Consider the following 21,117-nt stretch of genomic DNA (forward strand, 5'->3'; position numbering starts at 1 on the left):
ATGTTGCCATGCTAAAGCTAATTGACAATGAATTGTTTATATATAGATGGATAAAACTTTATATTGACGTGCTAAGACTTTCTCTGCAGGTGAGGTGACCAAGGAAGAGCAGCTTTAGTTGTACTATCATGATGCTAACTTTTTTTTTTTCTCCCCTCTCTTCAGTGGGTGCTAATGCTAACATTGATTTCCTCAGCAGGTGATGGTGATTTCTGTGCTTAGCATGAATAGCTAATGTTGAAGCTTTGTCTTCCTCTAGACCTCCTGCCTGGCAATTCCAGCCCCAGCATCCTTCTACCAATATACTCCCCATCTTTCCTCTGTACTAAACCATCTCATTCTGACCTCCTCTCTAAAACATCTAACATGTTCCTGGCTCATTCCTGATCCAATCCATCTGCGTCACTCTCAAAGAGAACCTCAACATCCCTGCTTCCTACCGGTTCCTCAGTGCCACTGTCTGAGACCAGCCATGCTGTATGGTTTATAAACACAGTCTTGTTTATCTTTCCTTTTAATTCTGGCTGATACTCTATCACACATTGCCTAAACACTTTTCTTCACCCCTTTTCCACAATCTCTACTGCTCTGGACTTTTGACCCTAAATACTTAAAGTCCTTCATCTCCACTCCCTGTAGCCCCATGGTTCCACTTGGGTTCCTCTCATTCACATGTATTTTGTCTTGCTGTGACTAACCTTCATTTCTCTCCTTTCTAGACATTTTTCTTCCCTCCACCTGGTCTATGCTCTCACCACAGATCACTATCCTCTGTAAAAATCATTACTGTCTAACCTCAGCTGTCAGTCTGTCCATCACCACTGCAAACAAGAAGGGACTGGGAGCCAAGCATGATGGATTGATTGTGTAAATTGACAATGCTAAGGCTAATGTTCATCATCCTAAATGATTGTCCTGCAGATCTAATGCTAACTTGACTTTTTCTCCTAGCAGCAGCTAACATGGACTTACTGGGTGAAGCCAGGATGAGTAGCTAATATTGACATGCTAAAGCTAATATTAGCATAATTGACCTGCAGATCTGATGCTAATTTGACAATATTAATATTTGAATATAATTAACTCTGACTCTCTGCAGGTGATTTTGTGTTTTATCTTTGCTAACGTGTACTTTTCAAATCACTGCTTACGTGAGTAACTTGATATTCAATTATATTAGCTTGTTCTTCAACAGGTGCTAATGCTAACTTTGCTAAGGTGTGTTACTAGACTTGTAAAGCTAATGCTTATAATGAATTGTCTATTTTGGCTAATGTATTTTTTTTTTCCAGCTAATGCTAACCTTGACCTCCTCTGCTGGTTATCAATTCTTTGCTAAGGTTGGTAACTTAAAATTAATTTTTAGCTCTATAAATTGTCCAAATGTATTGGCTAACGTATCCTTTTTTTTCAGCAGGTGCTAATGCTAACCTTGACCTCCTCTGCTGGTGATCAATGCTTACTATGCCAAGGTGGGTAACTTTAAATGGCATTAGCTTTATAAATTGTGTAAATGTATTGGCTAACATATCCTTTTTTTTCAGCAGGTGCTAATGCTAACATTGACATTCTCTGTAGCGGCTCGCAGCTATGCCAAAGTAAGAAATCGATTTGCAAGCTAATGCTAAAGTTGAATATCATTATGCTAACGGTCCATCCACAGGTGCTATCGCTAACATGTCTTTTTTCAGCGAGTGATGGTGAGTCGTTGACTTTGACAATTGACTGACAGGTGCTGTAGGTCATGTGACCAGGAGTACATGACGAGGGTGACTTAACATATTACGGCTGGTTCGATGGTTGATAAACTTCGGTGAATAAGTTTGAACTTCTACAAATGTTTTGAAATGTCTTTATACACAGGTTCTTTTAAAATACAAGATAATACTTTTTTTTTTTTTTTACATTCAGTAAAGGTTTGAAATGGTTTTCATTCACAAGGTATATGAAAAATGGTTTGAAATGTGTTATACACAAAGGTTCCCTTTAAAAATGCAAAGGTTAAAAAAATCTTTTTTTTTTTTTTTTTACATCCAGCAAAGGTTTGAAATGGGTTTTTTCACAAGGTTTTTCAACAATGGTTTGAACTGTTTTATACACAAAGGTTCTCTTTTGAAATGGGAAGGTAAAGAAATATTTACTTTTCACATCCAGATGGGTTTGAAATGTTTACTTCAACAAAATGTATTTTTTTTTTTCCCCAGAAATGGTTTGAAATGTGTGGTTTTATACACAAAGGTTTTATTTTTAAATACAAAGGTACAAATCTTTTTACATCCAGAAGTGTTGAATGTTTCATAAACGTTTGTGTTCACACTTCATTGATGGTTTGACAAAATTGATATTCAAAGGTTCATTTCTATGTACAAGGTGTTTATAAATGTTTGTTTCAATAGACAAACGGGTTGAAATGTTCAAGATGTACACAAAGGTTCACTATATAAACAAAGGTTTGAAATTTTTATTTTATCAAAGGTTTGAGATGGTTGGAATTTTTACTTTATATAAAGTGTGGAATGTTTTTCAAAAAAGTGCTTATACTTGATCCACAATGGTTTACTTCTACATACAAGGTGTTTAAAGGTATACGTGTTAAATTATATTTGACTGAATGTGTTTGCATGACATTTTTGAACCTATTGTTTAGAATGTTGATACTTTTATCTGGCATTAATGCTTTTCTGCTCTAACAGGCAAAACCAGCAGACGGTCATGGTACTGGGACCAGAACCTGAGACCTTTATTGTGCCTGGATTGAAAGTTTCTCCTGCCAAGAATATCTAGATCAACTCGTCCTTAAAGTTTCTCTATTTTTTTTTTTTAAATAAAAAAATTGAACTTTTTACTGACTCATCTTGACTACTTTGGTTTTATAGGATTTTACTGGAGCAACTCTTGATTGAAAACATTGTTTTCCAACAAATTCACTGAAGCTGCTTCAAGTGATACTTGAATAAAACGTAATGGGCTCAACTCCATGTAACTTAAAGAATCACTGAAGGCTTTTCTTCAACTACAAATGATGGTCCAGGAGGTAGTTCAGAAAAAAATTGCAACAAGAGACTCCACTTCCATCTGACCTGCTGTGGATCATCATGGCAACCTCGACTCGTCTTATCCTTGACAATTGAACCAACTTCTGAGTTTCTACATGTGATCAGAGCAGTAACAATCCAGTGAAGTATGAGCAAACATCCTTATTGAACCATTTAGGGTCTGCTCATGTCGGCACACTGCTTAAGTTGAGAACTTAAACACTGAAGTATTGAGGACTTGTCAGTACAACATCTGGAAAATCTTAAGCACTTCATTTGTATGCATGTGGTACATTGAAAAACATTTCTGTAGTTGAGAAAGTATTGAGTCAAACGTTTTTATTTTTGAATGATAAATAGGGACCGAATAATGGAGTCTGTGTACATTACTCTATTTTAAAACACTTAATTTTAAACTGGGAGCTTCCAAAATGAACCATCGTTTCGGACCAACGGTTTATTAAAGTTTGTATTTTATTACGATCATCGACACAAACGACTGGAGCTCACGTCATGGGTTTTCTCTAAACTTAAACGGACATACTGGCCAAATCTTTTTTTTCCTTGAACGTCCTAACAGTTCAATTGTTACCAGTAAAATGTTTAGACGCGAGGAATTAAGCTCTTATCATTCACACAATTCTATGCTTTTATTTTGAAGAACATCCGTGAACCGGATGTGATCAGACTACGCATGATACTGTTAGCACGTGTGAAGATGTTTTCACGTCCAGCTCGCTGACAAACTCCAACATGACTGTGGATCATAGTTTTGGACCAACATACGTGTAATGTATTGTCACTTATCATGTCGTCTGTTCGCTAACTAACAGGATCAACTTCAACCAAACGGTAACAATCATTTGACGTGTTTTCAAACTACTATTATTATATTATTTCTCCATTTCCTGTGTATTTTTAAACGATAACTGTCATTATATACGTCTTCGATTTATATAAATGTTGCGAGATATTAGTAATGTATAAGTCTATTAATATCGCTGCATCTGTTAGACATGATAGTCTAAGTCTTATTAATCGATGTTATCGATCACCTGTCACAGTCGTGATGGCTGATGCGTTCAGTAGCAGCTCGGAAACGGTGCTGCAGCGTCAGGTGCACGTCAGAGAAAACTCGAAGACTCCACTAGACAACCTGCAGGACTCGTACCAGATCAATGAAACATGTGACTTCATAAGTCGTAACCAGTTTCAGAAGGTGAGCCTTTAGTAGGAACATTATTTTTAAACTTAACTCCATCCTTTGTAAATGCCTCACACTGTGGATACAAATCCTGTTATTTATCGTTGTTTGTCTGCAGGTCGCTCTTCAGTTTCCCGACGTTCTCATTCAAGACTCGGTCGCGGTCGCAGCGGCGATCGAGAGAAACTGTCAATCCAAGCTGTTCATTTTAGGAGACACTTCCTACGGAAGGTGAGACGTCCGTCCGTGACGCTGACATGAACGATTGACACTCACTCTCTTTCTCTTTCTGCAGTTGCTGCGTGGACGAAGTGGCGGCGGAGCACGTGGGCGCCGACTGCATCGTGCACTATGGCGCCGCCTGCCTCAGTCCGTCCAAGCGACTCCCTCTGATGTACGTGTTCGGGAAGCGAGCCGTGGACCTGGAGGCCTGCGCCGCTGCGTTCAGGGACCTCCATCCGGACACGGAGAGTCGCATCGTGGTCCTCTACGACGTCGGCTACGCCCACGCCACCGGTATTCCTGCCTCTGGTTTTTTTTAATCGAGATGTTGTGCGAGAGTAAAACGACAACTCTTTGTGTTGCTCCTCAGATGATCTGGTGAAGCTGCTCTCACCAGGATATCCAAACCTGGTCTTCTCCACGCTCTTCGTGGAGGGGGATCACTGTCATATTCACGGCCCCCTTAAAGGCGTCTCTGAAGAGGGCGACGACCGAGTTCTCCGTCAGTTCGGTCGACGGTTCGACCTCGAGCGTGGCTCAAAGATCGCCGATTATGACATGTTCTACATCGGCCAGGAGGGGGCGGCCTTGAGGAACTTCATGATGACGTGGAACCGCTGCTCCTTCAGCTCCTTCGACCCCGACACTAACCTGGGAAGGGCCGAGTCGGTCGGCGTGAACAAGGCCATCATGAAGAGGTACTACGCCATCGAGCGCGCCAAAGACGCCGCTGTGGTGGGCATCCTGGTGGGGACGCTGGGGGTGGACAACTACCTGTCCATCATCCAGCAGCTGAAGGAGACCATCAAGGGGGCCGGCAAGAAGAGCTACATGTTCGCCATGGGGAAGCTGAACGTGGCCAAGCTGGCCAACTTTCTGGAGATCGACATCTTCGTGTTGATTGCGTGTCCGGAGAATTCTCTGCTGGACTCCAGCGAGTTCTACAAGCTCGTGGTGACGCCGTTCGAGATGGACGTGGCGTGCAACAAGAACCGGGAGTGGTCCGAGGAGTACGTCACAGACTTCCGTCACCTGCTGCCGGGTACGTGAAGAGTTTTGCGGGAATACTGTACTGTATTTTTCTCAGACTAAAAGACTCGTTTTAAATCTTAAAATGTTCCATAAAATCGACATAAATCATTCTTTGATTCTGGTTTAACTTACTCACCTTGAACTGATCTTATGTAGTACAGTTTAAAAAATGCTGTGAAAATGTTTGTAAAGTACGAAGCTGCACTGTGAGGCTCTGTAGTATTTCTTAGGCCAGGCTGTACGTAGTAGTTGATACTTGACGTGGCTGCGTAGTAGTTAGTACTTGGCGAGGCTGCGTAGTAGTTGGTACTCGGAGAGGCTGCGTAGTAGTTGGTACTCGGCGAGGCTGCGTAGTAGTTGGTAATCGGCGAGGCTGCGTAGTAGTTGGTAATCGGCGTGGCTGTGTAGTACTTGGTACTCAGAGAGGCTCCGTAGCAGTTGGTACTCGGCGAGGCGCTGTAGTATTACCCCACAGTATTGCTACATGTGACTTCGTAGTATTTTATCGAAAGGCTACAAAGTGTTCTCTTGCAAGTCTATGTACAACTGCACACAAAGTTGAACTACAGAGCTGCATTCCCTTAAACGTATAGTCACAAAGTAACAATAAGTCATTCAAAAAATGAAGTATTTCTAAATTTGGATGCCATCTTTTTGTACACAACTCTAGGTGGGAGGAGTCATGTTCCTGTGGCGGACGGTCCGGAGGAAAACGATGGATCCGACGTGTCGTTGATCACAGGAGCTCTGAGAGGGAATCACCTGCAGGACGGCGATCATGCAGGCTCACCTTTCATCTCGTCTGTCGTGCTCAGAAACCAAACCATGACTGTTGCCAACACCAACACAGCCGGTACGACCTGCTCTTCCACGGTTACTTGACGTGGTTCCGTCGCTCACTCGTCGTTTTACTTCCAGCTTCGTTCCTGGCAAATCGCAGCTGGCTCGGCCTGGAGCAGAAGTTGGGAGAGACGCCCGTGCAGAAGGCGGTTCAAGGCCGGAGAGGCATCGCCATCGCTTACGAGGAGGAGGGAACATCCTAGCACTCGATGTAGCTTCAAATATTTATATTTATCTGACACGAACACGCTTTCTGGGTCATCTGGGGTCAGAGAGAAGAGGATGATCATGACCAAAAATTCACATTTTATTGTCCTAGATTGAATTCAAGTCTTTGAGCACTTTCACAAACATGTTTGCACCTCCTGTTATCACGTAAAATCAATGTGGAGACTTTAACACTCATGAAGTGGTAATAGAGTATTTTTTCGTGCTTCTAGGATCATGATATACATGTGAAAATAAATGTATTTAATCTTATGCCGGTTTGTGTTTAAGGAAAAAAATTGCTATTGGTTGATTCATGAGTGACCTTGAAAAGGTTTCTATTGCTCAGATTACACTTTAATAAAATGGAATGTTGTCACGAGAGTTACTGGACTTGACCGTTCACTGGAACCTTCTCCACGTAGGACGCAGGAAATATTCCAGTGTGTCCGTGACATTGTCCTTCCAGCCAGTCCTCGTTCACTAGACGGTAGATAAAATAAAAAAAAAAAAACGTTTTATTTATTCTTTTTAGCTTTTGGTATTCCCTGGATCGTGATTCTTCACCTCTGGAGAGCAACACGATGGTGTCTCCCTGCTGGAACATCAGGTCCTCTGGATTAGAGGACTCGTAGGAATGAAGAGCCAACAGATTGGTCTCACTTTCTGGCAGGATGGGATCACTGTTCTGAGGGACAGAAACTTATCTAGTTAATATCATCATTTTATTACACATTTTTATATACAGACTGATCATTTTATTGTATTTATTATATTGTATTTAATTATATTTAACAATAGTTTCAGAATAATTTAATTTAACCTATAAAAAAAAAGACAATAAATGATGCTTTTTTCTGTAGGAATTCTATAAATAAAAAGATAACGTTGTACCTCCGCATTGAAGCACCATAACGTGATGCGCCCCCTGCTGGCTGTGCTCCACACTCTCTCCATCTCTGTGTCGCCGTTAATCTCACTCTCTGGATTAAACTTGGAGGTCGAACTGATGCAGTCAACCAGACGTTTGCGTCACACGAGAGATCTACTGAAGGGATTTTTAATTTTTTTTAAATTGTGGTGTACCTCAGGGTGATGGTGGAAGGTGAAGTGCTGAGCTTCTCACTGATGGTCTCCATCAGCGTGGAGTAGGAAGATCCCAGCATGACGGAGACGGCGAAGGTGAAGGTGTAGTGGACTTTGACGATACACGTGTCGTCGTCTGGCTTCACCGTCTGCAGCGACTGACAGAACGATCATAGATGACAGATCATGATTTAGAACAGAGACTCTTTTCTGAATATGCGAAAAGGATCTTAAAATGGTATCAAAAAATTTGAAAGACTGAAAACTGTGAGAAAAAGAACATGTACCTTCACTGGTTCTACTCCGTTATCTTGAGCCACTTTGGTTTCTTAATCAGAACATGAAAGAACACGTCAAAGGTTGAAGATTAGACCCTAAAGTAAGCCTGTGTTTATATTTATTCATGAACATTCTGATCCACTTAAGGAGGTTTGGTGATAAGGAAGTGTGTACTGGCTTCAGAAATGAATACATTGTTGTCACTAGTCCACACTAGTTTCAGCAGAATACCACACAGTGATGCAGGAAGTGATTTAAGAACTGCACCCTTTATTTGTGTCTCCTCACATTCTTTTTTTATGTGATGGGAACCTCGACTTAAACCTACGCTACAAATCTACATCCTTTCCTTACGTCTATGTAAACTTGCATCACTTGATTTTAAGCACTATGTTCATTAAAAGGCAGATTTCTGCATCAAGCTTCTGTTTTTCATGGAAGTCTAGAACAGGGTTGATGATAACGGTCACCACTAGAGGGAGCCATTTATGACTGAGCCCATGTACAATCAAACTCTGGGTATTTGATATTCCCTTAAACTACAGCTCGTCAGTCTATACTCTTAATACAATGATTTCTTTTTTTTTACCTCTTTTTCTCTGCGGTCTGGTTGGAGGTTCTTGACTCTGAGTCCTCGAGGCTGTTTGCTGTTTTCAAAAATAATAAAATTGCATTTATATTTAGCACTAAAATGATTAAGACACGCGTGAATATATTCCAATAAAATAATACGACAATATTTATGTTGTTTTTGTTCTTAAGAAGTTTGACCTTTTTCTTTTTGGAATCCAATAAATCCAGCGGCTCCAGGTAGTTGTATGGAACGAGGCCGCGCTGCGGGAGACGGCGAGTTGAATACATTATATATATATATATATATATATTTATATTATTATATAACACTTAATTCAAAGACAGAAGCTCCTACTCTTTCGTTGAAGACCACAGAAGCCCAGTTGTCGGAACCCTTCTGCAGGACGAACACCATGTTCCCGGGCACGACGGCCAACTCGTCGCTGGTCTCGGGCACGAACTCGTAGAGGACGGTGTGAGGTTGACCTTCAAGTGTCCTTTGAAGGACGAGGACAGGGAGTTATTACCGACATCTTCGCCGCCAACAATGATATTAACGTATAAACATCAACAGGAAACAGCAGTAGAGAGGGTTGTCCCGTCAACATCCGGCCCTGGACATCCCTGCTCCAGACCATAATGTTGCTGCGAGCACGTGGATCTCATAACGCTGGTGTTCCTCCAGATGACTGGAGCCTCCTCTAGGATCTACTTTAACAATGTGCCGCTTCATTGGCAGTAATTCGTTGATAATTGGCTCTTTCCTCCTCATGTGACGCCGTTTCTTCCGCGACAAATTACCTCAGAACTTCTGGTTCTCTGGGAGACGTAGGACCATCTTCGACCTACGACAATAAAAGATGACATCACAAGCTTTTTAAAAAAAAAATGTATTAGTTCCTCTTAATTTGATGATGCAAGACTGACCTGTGGCTGCAAAGGTGCAAATCCAGAGAATTCATCCTGAGGAACGACGGATGCAACAACCTGGAAATCAAAAGACAAAAAAAATAATAGTGTTTCTGTGTTTTAGTGAAGTTGGATCAGAGGTTTCAGGCCGAACAAAGTTGTTATTTCACTTATAGGAAGTTTGATGAGTCTGACTTTAATATTATCTTGTTGTTCTTTGAAGCTCAATTGATCTTAACCCTTGTGTACTCTCTGGGTCAAGGTGACCCCAAAAATAACTGTTTTTTTTGGAATCCCTTGTGTTGTCTCTGGGTCGAGGTGACCCCAAAAACAAACGTGTTTGTGGTATCCCTTGTGTTGTCTCTAACTAAAGGTGACCCAAAAACAAATATGTTTGTGGTATCCCTTGTGTTGTCTCTGGGTCAAGGTGACCCAAAAACAAATGTGTTTGTGGTATCCCTTGTGTTGTCTCTGAGTCGAGGTTACCCGAAAACAAACGTGTTTCTGGTATCCCTTGTGTTGTCTCTGAGTCGAGGTTACCCGAAAACAAACGTGTTTGTGGTATCCCTTGTGTTGTCTATGAGTGAAGGTGACCCGAAAACAAATGTGTTTGTGGTATCCCCAAATAAAGGTGACCCAAAAACAAATATTTTTGTGGTATCCCTCATGTCGTCTCTGGGTCACGGTGACCCGAAACAAATTTGTGTGTTGTAAAGTGAACAACCTCACCTTCACCTTGACCCAGAGACAACACAAGGTATAACACAAACACATTTGTTTCCGGGCAGTTGGGTCACCTTGACCCTGAGATAACGCAAGGGTTAATGATCCGTGTGTTCGTCGTCCTTCACTAGACAAATGCATTCACTTGTTCATCAGTTTTACTCTTTTCGTTGACCTCCATAATCTCTGTTCCATATCAACATGACGTCAACATTCTTCTGCATTAGATGACTTGATGGGCAGGATGTGGCCTTGACTTCGACACAGGTACCTCTAACTATCCCTCATATGTCACGGAATACTTTTTGTAAACACTAGTTTATCTTATAATACAGTTGCTGAGAATGACTACAATGTAGCCCCGACTGCAATCGACGTTCCTGCCAGACACGTCTTGCTTCTTTCCTGGAAGATGATGCAACATATTCCTCAACCGTTCATTCAACTGACTGGACGTTGTATAGAACATGACGCAACTTTGACATTGCAGACATTGCAGAAAACTGACCAGAAACTGTTTCCTTCAACTGAGAAAAATCTCTAAACTGTGGAAAATGTTGTCGGAACATGATCTGGAGCTTGTAATCCATGCGTTTGTTTCTTCTCGTCTGGACTATTGTAACAGTTTGTTTTCATGTCTTAACAAGAAGGATCTGTCTCGCCTGCAGTTGATTCAAAACTCTGCAGCGAGAATTCTGACCCGCTCTAGTAGAAGAACTCACATTTCTCCGATCCTTAAAACTCTTCACTGCCAGTTTCTTTCAGGATCAACTTTAAACTCTGGTTCTTACTTTCAGATCTATTCATGGTCAGGCTCCTCCTTACATCAGTGATCTCATCCAGCCTTACACCCCAGCTCGGGCTCTGAGGTCTGTGGATCAGAATCTACTTATGGTTCCACGCACACGGTTCAGGACCAGAGGAGAGAAATCTTTTCAGGCTGTTGCTCCTAAGCTTTGGAACGATCTTCCTCTCTCTTTGCGCTTGATGGAGTCTACTGACTCCTTTAAGAAACATCTTAAGACGTTTCTATTTGTTCAGGCTTTTCTGTGAATTTCTCGAACTCCTGTGTTGTTCTCAGTATTATCTTGATCTTTAAAGTATGTACTTTTTTGAGTATTGTTTTGATTGTTTAAGCGCTTTGTGACCCTGGTCTCGAAAAGCGCTATATAAATAAATATTACTTACTTACTACTTTCTTACTTGTGGATTTGTGTTGTGTTGCAAAAATAAAGAGGCTAATGTAGCTAAGCTAACTGTACCTTGGCTTTCCCCAGGTAGTCTTTCTTCTCCAGCTCTGCCACATAGTTCTTGTTCGGCGCGAAGAGCACCTTGGAAGGGAACTCAACCAGTTTAAAGATGTTCTGCTTCTGTTTGGGGAAACATTTCTGTGATTAAAGCCAACATTTCCGAGTTAAATTGTGTTCTTTGAAATGATTGCGTAACACCCGACCAGCGTGGCCTGCAGAGCTCTGTCGATGAGGCCGAGCTTCGACTCCGACTTGAAGTCCAGAGCCTTCACAAGGTTTTCCTGGGCTCGTTCCCAGTGTCCCAGTTGGACCTCGGCCAGGGCCATGTTGTGGAGGACCTGGAGAGGAGAAGGGTTCGAGATTAACTTTTACGATTTGATGTTATTTCTGGAGCCGTTGCAAGAGTGTTTGTTCTGGTGACACAAACTTCAGACGGACGGTTGATTCGACTTGAGATTTAAATGACATGATCATATTCATTTAGAGTACTCATGAAAATTATCGGAAATTTAATTTGAGAGGGTGATGGTGCTAAAAATCAGTTCTTAGAAATTGAGGCCACAGTCAGTTCATTATAGGGAACGTTTAATTCCCGATGATATTTCTGTGTGTTTATAAAATCCACCACAGTTCGATTATCTCTCTGCTACAAAAGTATTTTGAAGCTTTTTGTTCCTATATGATCACAGGTGTGTTTTATTTCCTTAAAGCAGGAATGTTACTATTTTACTAGGATGATAATGATTTGTTTGTGCGTGTACTTTGGACCAAGAAATCGTTAAAAACAAGTGACAAACTTCTGAATGTCCTGTAGCTTCGATTAGCTTCTGGGAAACATCTCTGTTGTTTTTGAGATGAACATCTCTAAAAAAGTTGTCTTTCTATTTCTATCGCTTTGATGTAAACTTTAAACTCTCAACATTAAATGAGATAATAATAAAAGATTATTGACTAAATATTTAGATTTTTTTTTTCACTCAAGATATACATTTTTAATTTAATGATGCCTTAATCAAACCAGGACGACCTTGGAGATATTTCAAAGATTTCCAACACTGTTGGTAAATTTAAAGAATCACTCATGAGGGTCTCAAATATGTATAAATGTGTCAAAATAACTCAAAACTATGACAAGGACAGGTCTGTTTATTCCTCACAGCTCATCCACTTAAAATAATTATTTTCCTTCATTTCATTCTTAGAAATATTAACGTAATCTAAAAACCTTTGTGTCACGAAGGTTTCAAGAGTATCTCCTGCAGTTGTACACACTTATGTTTTAGTTAATATGACGGCGTATAAATGTATAAATCACAGAAAGACCCCGGAGCCTTAACTCACCTCACAGGCGTACAGTTTGTATCTGAGACCGAGAGCTTTGTAGTCTATAAGCTGGTTGCCTCGAAGAGCCGTGAAGGCCTGCTTGAAATCCGACAAACTCTCTTCGTACCTTGGATCAGAAAGAAATGATGAATTTAAATAATAATTGCTATGTGACAAAGGCGTTTGTTTGTGCTTCATTTTTACAGGAAAGAGTGATATTTTCTTCTAGTGGAAGAATATAAAAGCTGGTGAATGTAAGGTTACAAAAAAAAAACATTTGCTGATCTTAAAGTGTTTTTTCTTGCCTCTTGTTCTTATAAAACGTATTTCCTCTTTGAAAGAAGGCCACGGCCAAGTGTCCATCTTTACTGATGCTGCAATCAAAAGCCTGCAACGAAAGAAATCTGTGTAACTTCCTGCCTCGCCTAAAATATCACACTTCTTCTTTTTTTTCTCCATCTTGCACTTCAAAATTAAAAAAAATATATCTTTAAACAGTCTAGAGAATAACACAAGCCAGCACTGACCTTCTCGGCTTCATCCAGGTTTTCACCGAGAACTTGGAGGCATCCGATGTTGAAACAGATTTTGGAGTTTGGTTCTTCGATGGACAAGAAGATTCTCAGCCCCTCGGTCAAATCTCCTTTGACCACACAAGACACAGCCTCGTCCCACTGACGCAGAGTGTCCACGAAAGACATTGTGGCTTTTTTACGAAGGAGAAACAACCTTCACACGAGAGGAGGAAAAGACTTTTGAATTGTACTGACCAAATAGGGAAGTGTGATGAAACAAATGGTTGTGGCTTTCAAAGCTTCAACAACCGAGCAGGTGCTTCTTAAAAAAACAAATAAAAAAAAACATTATTTGTGCTCGACTGTTCACAAGCAGTTAACTTTTTCTTTTGATAGATAGATAGATAGATAGATAGATACTTTATTCATCTCACAGATAAATTCACAGTTCAGCAGCTCCAGAATATGTTACAAGATAGAAACAAAGAGACATGTTTCAGTTTATATTTAGACTGTACATAGACTTGACATAAAAATATATAGAAAGACGTTAAAAATCTATACAAAATACTGATCACAAGTGGACATGTTTTTAACTGCTAGTCTACATGGCCTTTTTTTTTTTTTTTTAAAGAAATGCAGTTGGAAAAAAGGATGTTAGGCAATTTATTTTATATTAAAAAACCTTATTGTGGGAAAATTAAAATTTTATTGTAATCAATTATCTACCATAAGCTGAGATTGACACAAAAATAACCTGTTATTATTTGAAATGTCTGTTAAATCAAGATAAAGTGTTTTGTTTTTGTTGTGTTTTTAAAAAAAAAAAGAGTTTTCGATAATATCTACAACACCGTTTCCCCCACTTTGAGTTGAGGTGTTGCGACTATTATTTCTAAAATAAAATAAAAAAGGACATATTATAAATCCCGTGTTTAAAAATGAATGACCTCGAGTAGCCAAAAGTAAATATACCCACTTTTATTTTATACGACCAGTTGCGCACTTCCTCCCGTCACTTGGCTAACTTTGCTAGCTAAACAAACATGGCTCTGTTATACTACCACGCATCAGACTTAAACCACACGTAGAAAACGACTTGGACTTTCTCAAGCTGTGCTTGACTCATGAGTTGCGAATGGAGTGTTTTCACGATTCCCGGCGTGTTCGACAAGTGTAGCTTTTTCTTCTCCCTCCGGAGAGTGTTTACACTTAGCTAGCCTCACGGCGGGCTAATGGAAGCTAGCAAAGATGGACCTTGGAGCAATGTTGTACAATAATTTAAAAGAAGTCACTTGGAGCACGACCTCGTTGCCACTGGATCAAATCGTCAGCTCGTACAGGTTACCTCAGATCCTCAAACTAGATTGTGGTGAGTATTCTTGAAGAATAAGAATAAAAACAATGTTGTGCTAACTTGCTGTAGCTGCTAAAGATCGAGGTGTCAGTTCGGGTGTTGTGTGGGAAGAAAAACAAAGTTCTGAAACATCAACTTCCACATTTTTTTTTACCATCTCCACGCCCATTACATTGGGTTTAAAAATGTGAGATTGACAACTGGAGGGTATTGAGCGTTATTGAACAGTATTACTACCAGTATTTAGTTAAAGCAACTCTGTGAAACGATCATAAATATTTGGACATTGACAATAATATGGATTTCTACCTCATTTGGACTTAAACGTGCTTTTGTTTTCAACTATTTCACGCGTGGCATCGATTGCTGTTGGAACAAGAACATCTGTAAGTTGCTCTTGTTGTCGGTGCAGGTCAGCTGGTCGAAGGGCTCAGAGACAACGACTACCTCTTGATTCATTCCTGCCGTCAATGGACGACCATCACTGCCCACAGTCTGGAGGAGGGACACTACGTGATCGGACCCAAGATAGAAATCCCGGTCCACTATGAAGGTGATGCATTTTTCAAAGAGTTCAATAGACATACATGCTATGAATTGTTGTTTAATATTTCTGTCTTTTGGTTCCGGTTTCGTCCGGCAGGTCAGTTTAAGCTGCTGGAGCAGGACAGAGATGTCAAGGAGCCGGTGCAATACTACAACAGTGTGGAGGAGGTGGCGAAAGCTTTCCCTGAAAGAGTCTATGTCATGGAGGAGATCACTTTTAACGTGAAGGTGATTCCATGTCCTAAACTGTTCATGTTACCACTTCACCATAGTTTGAACTTAATTTCTAAAAATAACAGAAACAATGGCTCAAAATGAAACCCATCTATAAAGAAAATATGGAAACTAAAATAATTATCAGGTCTCAGGCAAATATAAAAACTAATATTCTTCCATACATGGATGTGATATCTGAGGATTGCAACGATATGTCTGGGGAAACTAGTTCTAGTTGCAAATCTTAATATGATTCGAAGCATGCAGAACATTTCCTTTTGATTGACAGATGAGAAACCAATAAGGCTATGAAAGCGAAAACAAAAAAAAATGTAACTGGAATCAGGAAAATAAGTGCAGTCATGAGCTACTCCAAGTGAATTTTTTTTCCCCTGTGCCCATTAAATATTTTTCTTTTCTTGACAAACAGTTGACAAGTAAAACATTTGTTTTGCTCGAGCTGTCATATTAACCAGTGGCTCATCAGCACATGACGGATTAGTACATATTTACAACTTCAGCTACCGTGGTGTTAAGAAGGTTGGCATTTAAAAGCAGCTTATGCTGAAGACAAGAACATCTTGAATAAAAGCCATGTCAATATATGACATTATTTCGTGTAGCATTGACTCTTGACACTTTAGTATTTTATTATCCATTCATACATATTTTTGTTTAATGTGCTTTTTCATAATTAAGCGCTTGAATTATTAATTAGTCAGAACTACTAAGTGATATATACTATTGTATACAGTCGACACATCCTATACTTTTGTGCACATCAAGTTCTTCTATGTTAAACACTAGCATCTACAGTTTAATCATTTTCCAAGGTTAAAAAATAACTTTTTGTTGCAATATAAAGCATAATTTCAACATTGTTTTGGGGTTAGGTTGTTCGTGACGTGTTCTAGTTTTGGATATGAATGAAACTCTGTTCATCATCAGTGTGTCTTATTTGGCAGATGGCTTCAGGCGAGTGCAATGAAGACACGGAGGTCTACAATATCACGCTCAGCACCGGAGATGAACTGACTCTGATGGGTCAGGCGGAGATCCTCTACGCCAAGACGTCCAAGGAGAAGTCCCGATTCAACAGCATCTTCAAAAAGATCGGGAAGCTGAACTCCATCAGTAAAATCGGTCGAGGCAAGATGCCGTGTCTGATCTGCATGAACCACCGCACCAACGAGAGCATCAGCCTGCCCTTCCAGTGCAAAGGTCGCTTCAGCACCTGCAGTCCGCTGGAGCTCCAGATGCAGGACGGCGAACACACCATTCGGAACATTGTCGAGAAAACCCGCCTGCCGGTTAACGTCACCGTGCCCAGCAGCCCACCCCGCAACCAGCACGACCTCCACCTCATCCGAGAGGGTCACCGCTACAAACTGGTCAACATTCAGACCAAGACGGTGGTGGTCTGCTGCGTCCTCCGAAGCAACAAAATCATTCCGGTACATTTCCCCTTGATCACTGCCATGCCTCGGTTCATCATCCCCGAGGAGCTGCTGCAGGGGCAGCTCTGGCTGGACACCATGGTGCACCGCTGGTTCTCCTACTGCCAGGAGCAGTTTGACATCGACAACTACTCGCGCGCGGTCAGAGATGTGCGCCACGACTGGGGCGACGAAGAACGAAGCCCGAAGAAGTGCGGCGGCAACAGGAGCTGCAGCGGCAGCAGCGCCGGCAGCAACACCTCCAACGGTTGTCCTAACAGCGTGCAGATTCCCAGCTCTTTGACTTACGCCAGAGACGAGCTGACCCAGTCCTTCCACCGGCTCTCCGTGTGCGTCTACGGCAACAACCTGCACGGCAACAGCGAGGTCAACCTGCAGGGGTGCGTGACCTTCTGCGGGGACTGGACGCTGTTGCCGTCGGACAGCATTCCCTCGGACTCTGGCGAAAACGAGCACTTCTTCCCGGAGTTACTGGATTACTCGAAACAGCAACCATCTCTTAGCAAGTCGGACGTTCCCTACGAAGAGCTGTGGCTGGATCACTTTCGAGGTCAGGGGTCGAAAACCCAACTGGCAGAGGGGACTCGAGGCCTCAACAACGGCTGCGCGTCAACAGCGGCTGTATCGTTCCCCGTCACTTGTCCTCACAGTGACGTCACTCCCGGTCCTCCTCCCGTCCCTCCCAAATCTGAAGCTGTGAGTATTCCTTATTTTCTTCATCTCGCTCTTTCCTTTCACATGTTAATCAATCCAGTGTTGAACAGGTGAAGGAGGAATGTCGCCTGTTGAACGCTCCTCCGATTCCTCCCAGGAGTTCCAAGCAAATGCCGGTGGTCCCCCTCCTGTCCAAGCCACGGCAACAGGAGACCCGGTCTCCCAGTCCGACCTTGTCCTATTACTCCTCTGGACTCCACAATATGTAAGAAACTTGGGTTCTTTTCGGCAGATCTCGATCGCTAGATTCTGGTTCACATGCGGCTCAAGCTTCTTTCTGCACATGTCGACTTTTGTCTGTCGCAAGCTCACCACAAAAATTCCAGCAATCTGAAAACTGAGTCGGATCAATCATTATGCCGCATTTTTTAAAAACTGAAAAGAGGAGGTGAAGACTCTAGTCCAGGCCTGATATTGCAAGAATGACAGTCTATTGAGACGTATCACAATAAAGGGAAACTTTACCATGTACTGTGATACTGTAGGAATAGATATACATTTGTAGTATTGCCCTTGGCTTTGGCATTGTATTTTTAGAGTGCATAAAAGTCTTAACAGTCAGCTTTAAAATTTGCTTGTGTGAACTGTATTCTCTCGTTCCTAAGTCATCGCAGGAATCTAGCAGGGTTTTCTTTTTCCTTCTGCTGCCATCTAGCGGCTGGAGGTTTAATTGCAACACAGAAATGCTGTTAATATTTAATTTTAATTGTGAAAAAATGATAGGGCTGTTGAAAATAGGATTGTGAGAAAGGATATCCTGATATTTTAAGTGTATCGATATTTTCTTACACATCCATGTGTTTGTGCCAAAGTCAAAGAATCCTCTCGTTTCCTCTCAGCAGTGGGGCGTGCGAGCAGGAGGCAGCTGAGCCACAAGATCTAAACACCAACACGTGCTACCCCTGCAGCTGGTCCTACTCCAGCAGGGAGACCTCCAGCACACCAGGTGGCAGCCTGCCTTCCAACATGTCGTCCCGCTTGTCCTGGCCCAACCACTTCAGCCAAGCCGAGTCTCAAAGCGCGGAGGAGTTCGTGTCATCCAGCTGCAGAAGCTACTACAGTTACCCCAGGAAAAGGACCCCCAGCACCGCGAGGAAATGCACGTCCAGCCTGGTGGACTTCGACGGGCGGGATCACACTCGCGAGCTCGGGTTCCGGAAAACTTGCCTGGATCAGTTCAGCACAAAGTCAACGAGCTACAACGCTGAGATGCACAGAGATAAACCCATCGAGGAGTCCAACACCAAGCAGAGCCTCTCCTGCCCCATCTTACCGCCACGAACAATGAAGCTGAGCTCCACGAAGAAGTCCACGGAGCTCGTCTCAGGAGCCGTCACGGACACCCAGCAGGACCCAAGGACGCACGCGGAGTCCAGCCCCGGCTGCGACTCGTCATTACCTCCGGGCTGCCCGGCACAGTGGCAGCCTCCGTCCAGCCTGGCCGGCCTGTCCATCGAGGAGGTGTCCAGGTCCCTGAGGTTCATCGGCATGCCCGAGGACATCGTCTCTCTGTTCGTCTCGGAGAAGATCGACGGGAGTTTGCTGCTGCAGCTCAGCGACGAGATTCTCTCGGAGGACTTTCAGCTGAGCAAGCTACAAGTGAAGAAGCTGATGCAGTTTATTAACGGATGGCGACCTAAAATCTGAACACTAGAGCAGGAAACTTGCCTTCAGTGTAAACGCTATGCACACCTGACACAAAGGTTCTCTCTTAATGTACGTTTTAACGGGGTGGCTTCGGGGGGGGGGGTGGGGTTGCTAACTTTATGAAGTCACTTTCATGGAGACATGCTCAAACACTACACTCGTGCTGCAAGTGAAGAAGAAAATAATAGAAACGAGTAGACTCAAAAAGGGACACAAACCTCGAGATGATACACGACTACAGACAGATAAAGGTTCCTGACCCTGAGGGCTTCACTAAAGATTCATCTTTGAGGTTGTTAGTTTGTGTCCCTTTTAACAAGAAGATCACACTCTTGGCTTAAACATCCTCATCACCAGAACTGACAGGATATATGAAAAAATGTCTTATTTAAAGATGTTCTATCGTCTCTGAAGAAGAAATCCTAACAATATTGTCTATAACCGTAATCCAAAATGATGCATTGTGCACTTTGCAGTCCGATAAATGCAGTTACAGTGGATTAAGAGTAGTTCAGGTGTCATAATGTGAGTTGCACTACAGTTTTTTTTTTTTTTTAAAAAGGTGAGAGAAAAAACAAGAACGGTACTAAGTTGTTCAGTATGACTTTGTATTTTTGTTGAAAAAATCAAATGAGCTTTTTAATTTTGAATCGGGTGCCCTGCAACAGGAATTGTATTTCAGTTAATGAAGTTAATTAATTGAAGTGTATTGAATACTTTCTGATATTGTAAATTCAGAAATGATCTAATGAGTACTACGCAAGCTCTCACGTATGAATGTAGATCATAGAGTTCATATTTAAAAAAAAGTATTACTTTACATAACGGCAAAGTATCCAATTCAGATTGCGAAAGTTTCCAGAGTTTATTTGTGTTTTAAAACATAATGAAACATAGTCTTTAAAGCTCAGAAGAACATGAAGTCAAAATGAATGTTTGTTATTATCATACGAGTCATATTTCTGCGCCTTAACCCAGAAACCTTAAACTGACATGTTTTAATTACTGTGACAACGTGTTCTTTGCCAAATCTGCGTGTTCGTTCGGTACATCTTCGACTCACTTATTTATGCAGATACTTGTTTAAATATGCAGAATTGTTAACGGTGCCTCTTCTGACCTTTTTTTTTTTTTTGCGTTATTGGGTTACTACCCCTGTCACATGGCAGCGGGGTGTTACATACTTTACTTGATATTTCTTTTGTATTAAGTGTATATTGTAATGCAAATTTTATAATTACTAATGTTGTTTTTTTTATGGTTTTAAAAAAAAAAAGCTTTTGTTTTTAATTGTTTGTATCCGTTTTTATGCTCTGACTATTTAGTTCTCGGTGGAGGCTCGGAAATGAAACGACATACGGCTGCCAAAGTCACGAAACACTATTCAAGTAATTTATTCTTAACAGTACTTCGCACCGGTGATGGACGCCAGTGTTTACTGAAAGCTCACTCGCACTACATACTTCCACATCGGTGAACGACTGTGACCCCACGAGCGACTGGAGCACCGTTGTCATCTGAGCGAATATGTGTTGATTTGTCAGAAGCAGCAGAGCAACAGTGTTTCCTTCGACTTCTAACCCGTTTCCCTGTGGATTGTATCATCTATTAAAAGTGATTAACAAAACACTGAAGGTGTGAAAGAAATCTTTTTTTTTTCATGACACCATAGCGATATTCAACAGCACTATATCGATTAGTGTTTTTATTAACTTTCAAATCATAACTTTTGTTTATCTTGCTATAAAGTGTGAATAAAAAAACATACACATTTATATATTTGGATCTAAATAATTACATTTTTGATCAGTTATTTTATGGTAAATATTCAATAAAGTGTGTATAAAATAATATATATACATCTTTTTAATTTACAATTACCATGCAAATACACGTCATTACGTCTCCGTCGCTAAAGGAATCCCAAGATTATTGTATGACTGGGGACGAGAGGATACAGTTGACTCCAGCTGCTTTTAAAG

The 21,117-nt window shown here is 41.4% G+C and overlaps 3 protein-coding genes across 5 annotated transcripts; 2 read left to right on the forward strand and 1 right to left on the reverse strand.

Moving 5' to 3' along the window:
• Window positions 1-3,742: 3,742 nt before the first annotated feature.
• On the forward strand, window positions 3,743-6,548 carry dph2 (diphthamide biosynthesis 2). The gene is made up of 7 exons (XM_087788862.1): window positions 3,743-3,887; window positions 4,100-4,254; window positions 4,358-4,470; window positions 4,535-4,755; window positions 4,832-5,503; window positions 6,164-6,346; window positions 6,412-6,548. Exons 2-7 carry the CDS (start codon window positions 4,105-4,107, stop codon window positions 6,534-6,536), a joined length of 1,464 nt encoding a protein of 487 aa, XP_087644988.1. The 5' UTR covers window positions 3,743-3,887; window positions 4,100-4,104; the 3' UTR covers window positions 6,537-6,548.
• Window positions 6,549-6,619: 71 nt separating this feature from the next.
• Window positions 6,620-14,278, reverse strand: ncf2 (neutrophil cytosolic factor 2). Of its 2 annotated transcripts, XM_087788861.1 has the most exons (16): window positions 14,178-14,278; window positions 13,211-13,412; window positions 12,989-13,071; window positions 12,702-12,810; window positions 11,564-11,698; window positions 11,373-11,480; window positions 9,406-9,465; window positions 9,280-9,323; window positions 8,834-8,975; window positions 8,677-8,739; window positions 8,495-8,552; window positions 7,914-7,954; window positions 7,627-7,784; window positions 7,435-7,546; window positions 7,108-7,228; window positions 6,620-7,023 (listed from the first exon to the last, which is right to left on the reverse strand). In XM_087788861.1, the coding sequence occupies exons 2-16, from the start codon at window positions 13,382-13,384 to the stop codon at window positions 6,926-6,928; spliced, it is 1,506 nt and encodes a 501-aa protein (XP_087644987.1). In that variant the 5' UTR covers window positions 13,385-13,412; window positions 14,178-14,278; the 3' UTR covers window positions 6,620-6,925. The 2 variants fall into 2 exon arrangements, with proteins under 2 accessions (XP_087644987.1, XP_087644986.1); XM_087788860.1 differs by lacking the exon at window positions 14,178-14,278 and having other exon boundaries at window positions 13,211-13,499.
• A 162-nt stretch (window positions 14,279-14,440) lies between these two features.
• garem1 (GRB2 associated regulator of MAPK1 subtype 1) lies at window positions 14,441-20,731 on the forward strand. 2 transcript variants are annotated; one of them, XM_087788858.1, is made up of 6 exons: window positions 14,441-14,570; window positions 14,968-15,108; window positions 15,199-15,329; window positions 16,283-17,470; window positions 17,539-17,693; window positions 18,328-20,731. In XM_087788858.1, exons 1-6 carry the CDS (start codon window positions 14,450-14,452, stop codon window positions 19,133-19,135), a joined length of 2,544 nt encoding a protein of 847 aa, XP_087644984.1. In that variant the 5' UTR covers window positions 14,441-14,449; the 3' UTR covers window positions 19,136-20,731. The 2 variants fall into 2 exon arrangements, with proteins under 2 accessions (XP_087644984.1, XP_087644985.1); XM_087788859.1 differs by having other exon boundaries at window positions 18,331-20,731.
• Window positions 20,732-21,117: the final 386 nt, after the last annotated feature.

The sequence above is a fragment of the Callionymus lyra genome, chromosome 4 (assembly GCF_982586985.1).
Source record: "Callionymus lyra chromosome 4, fCalLyr1.hap1.1, whole genome shotgun sequence".
In the NCBI taxonomy this organism is placed as follows: Eukaryota; Metazoa; Chordata; class Actinopteri; order Syngnathiformes; family Callionymidae; genus Callionymus; species Callionymus lyra.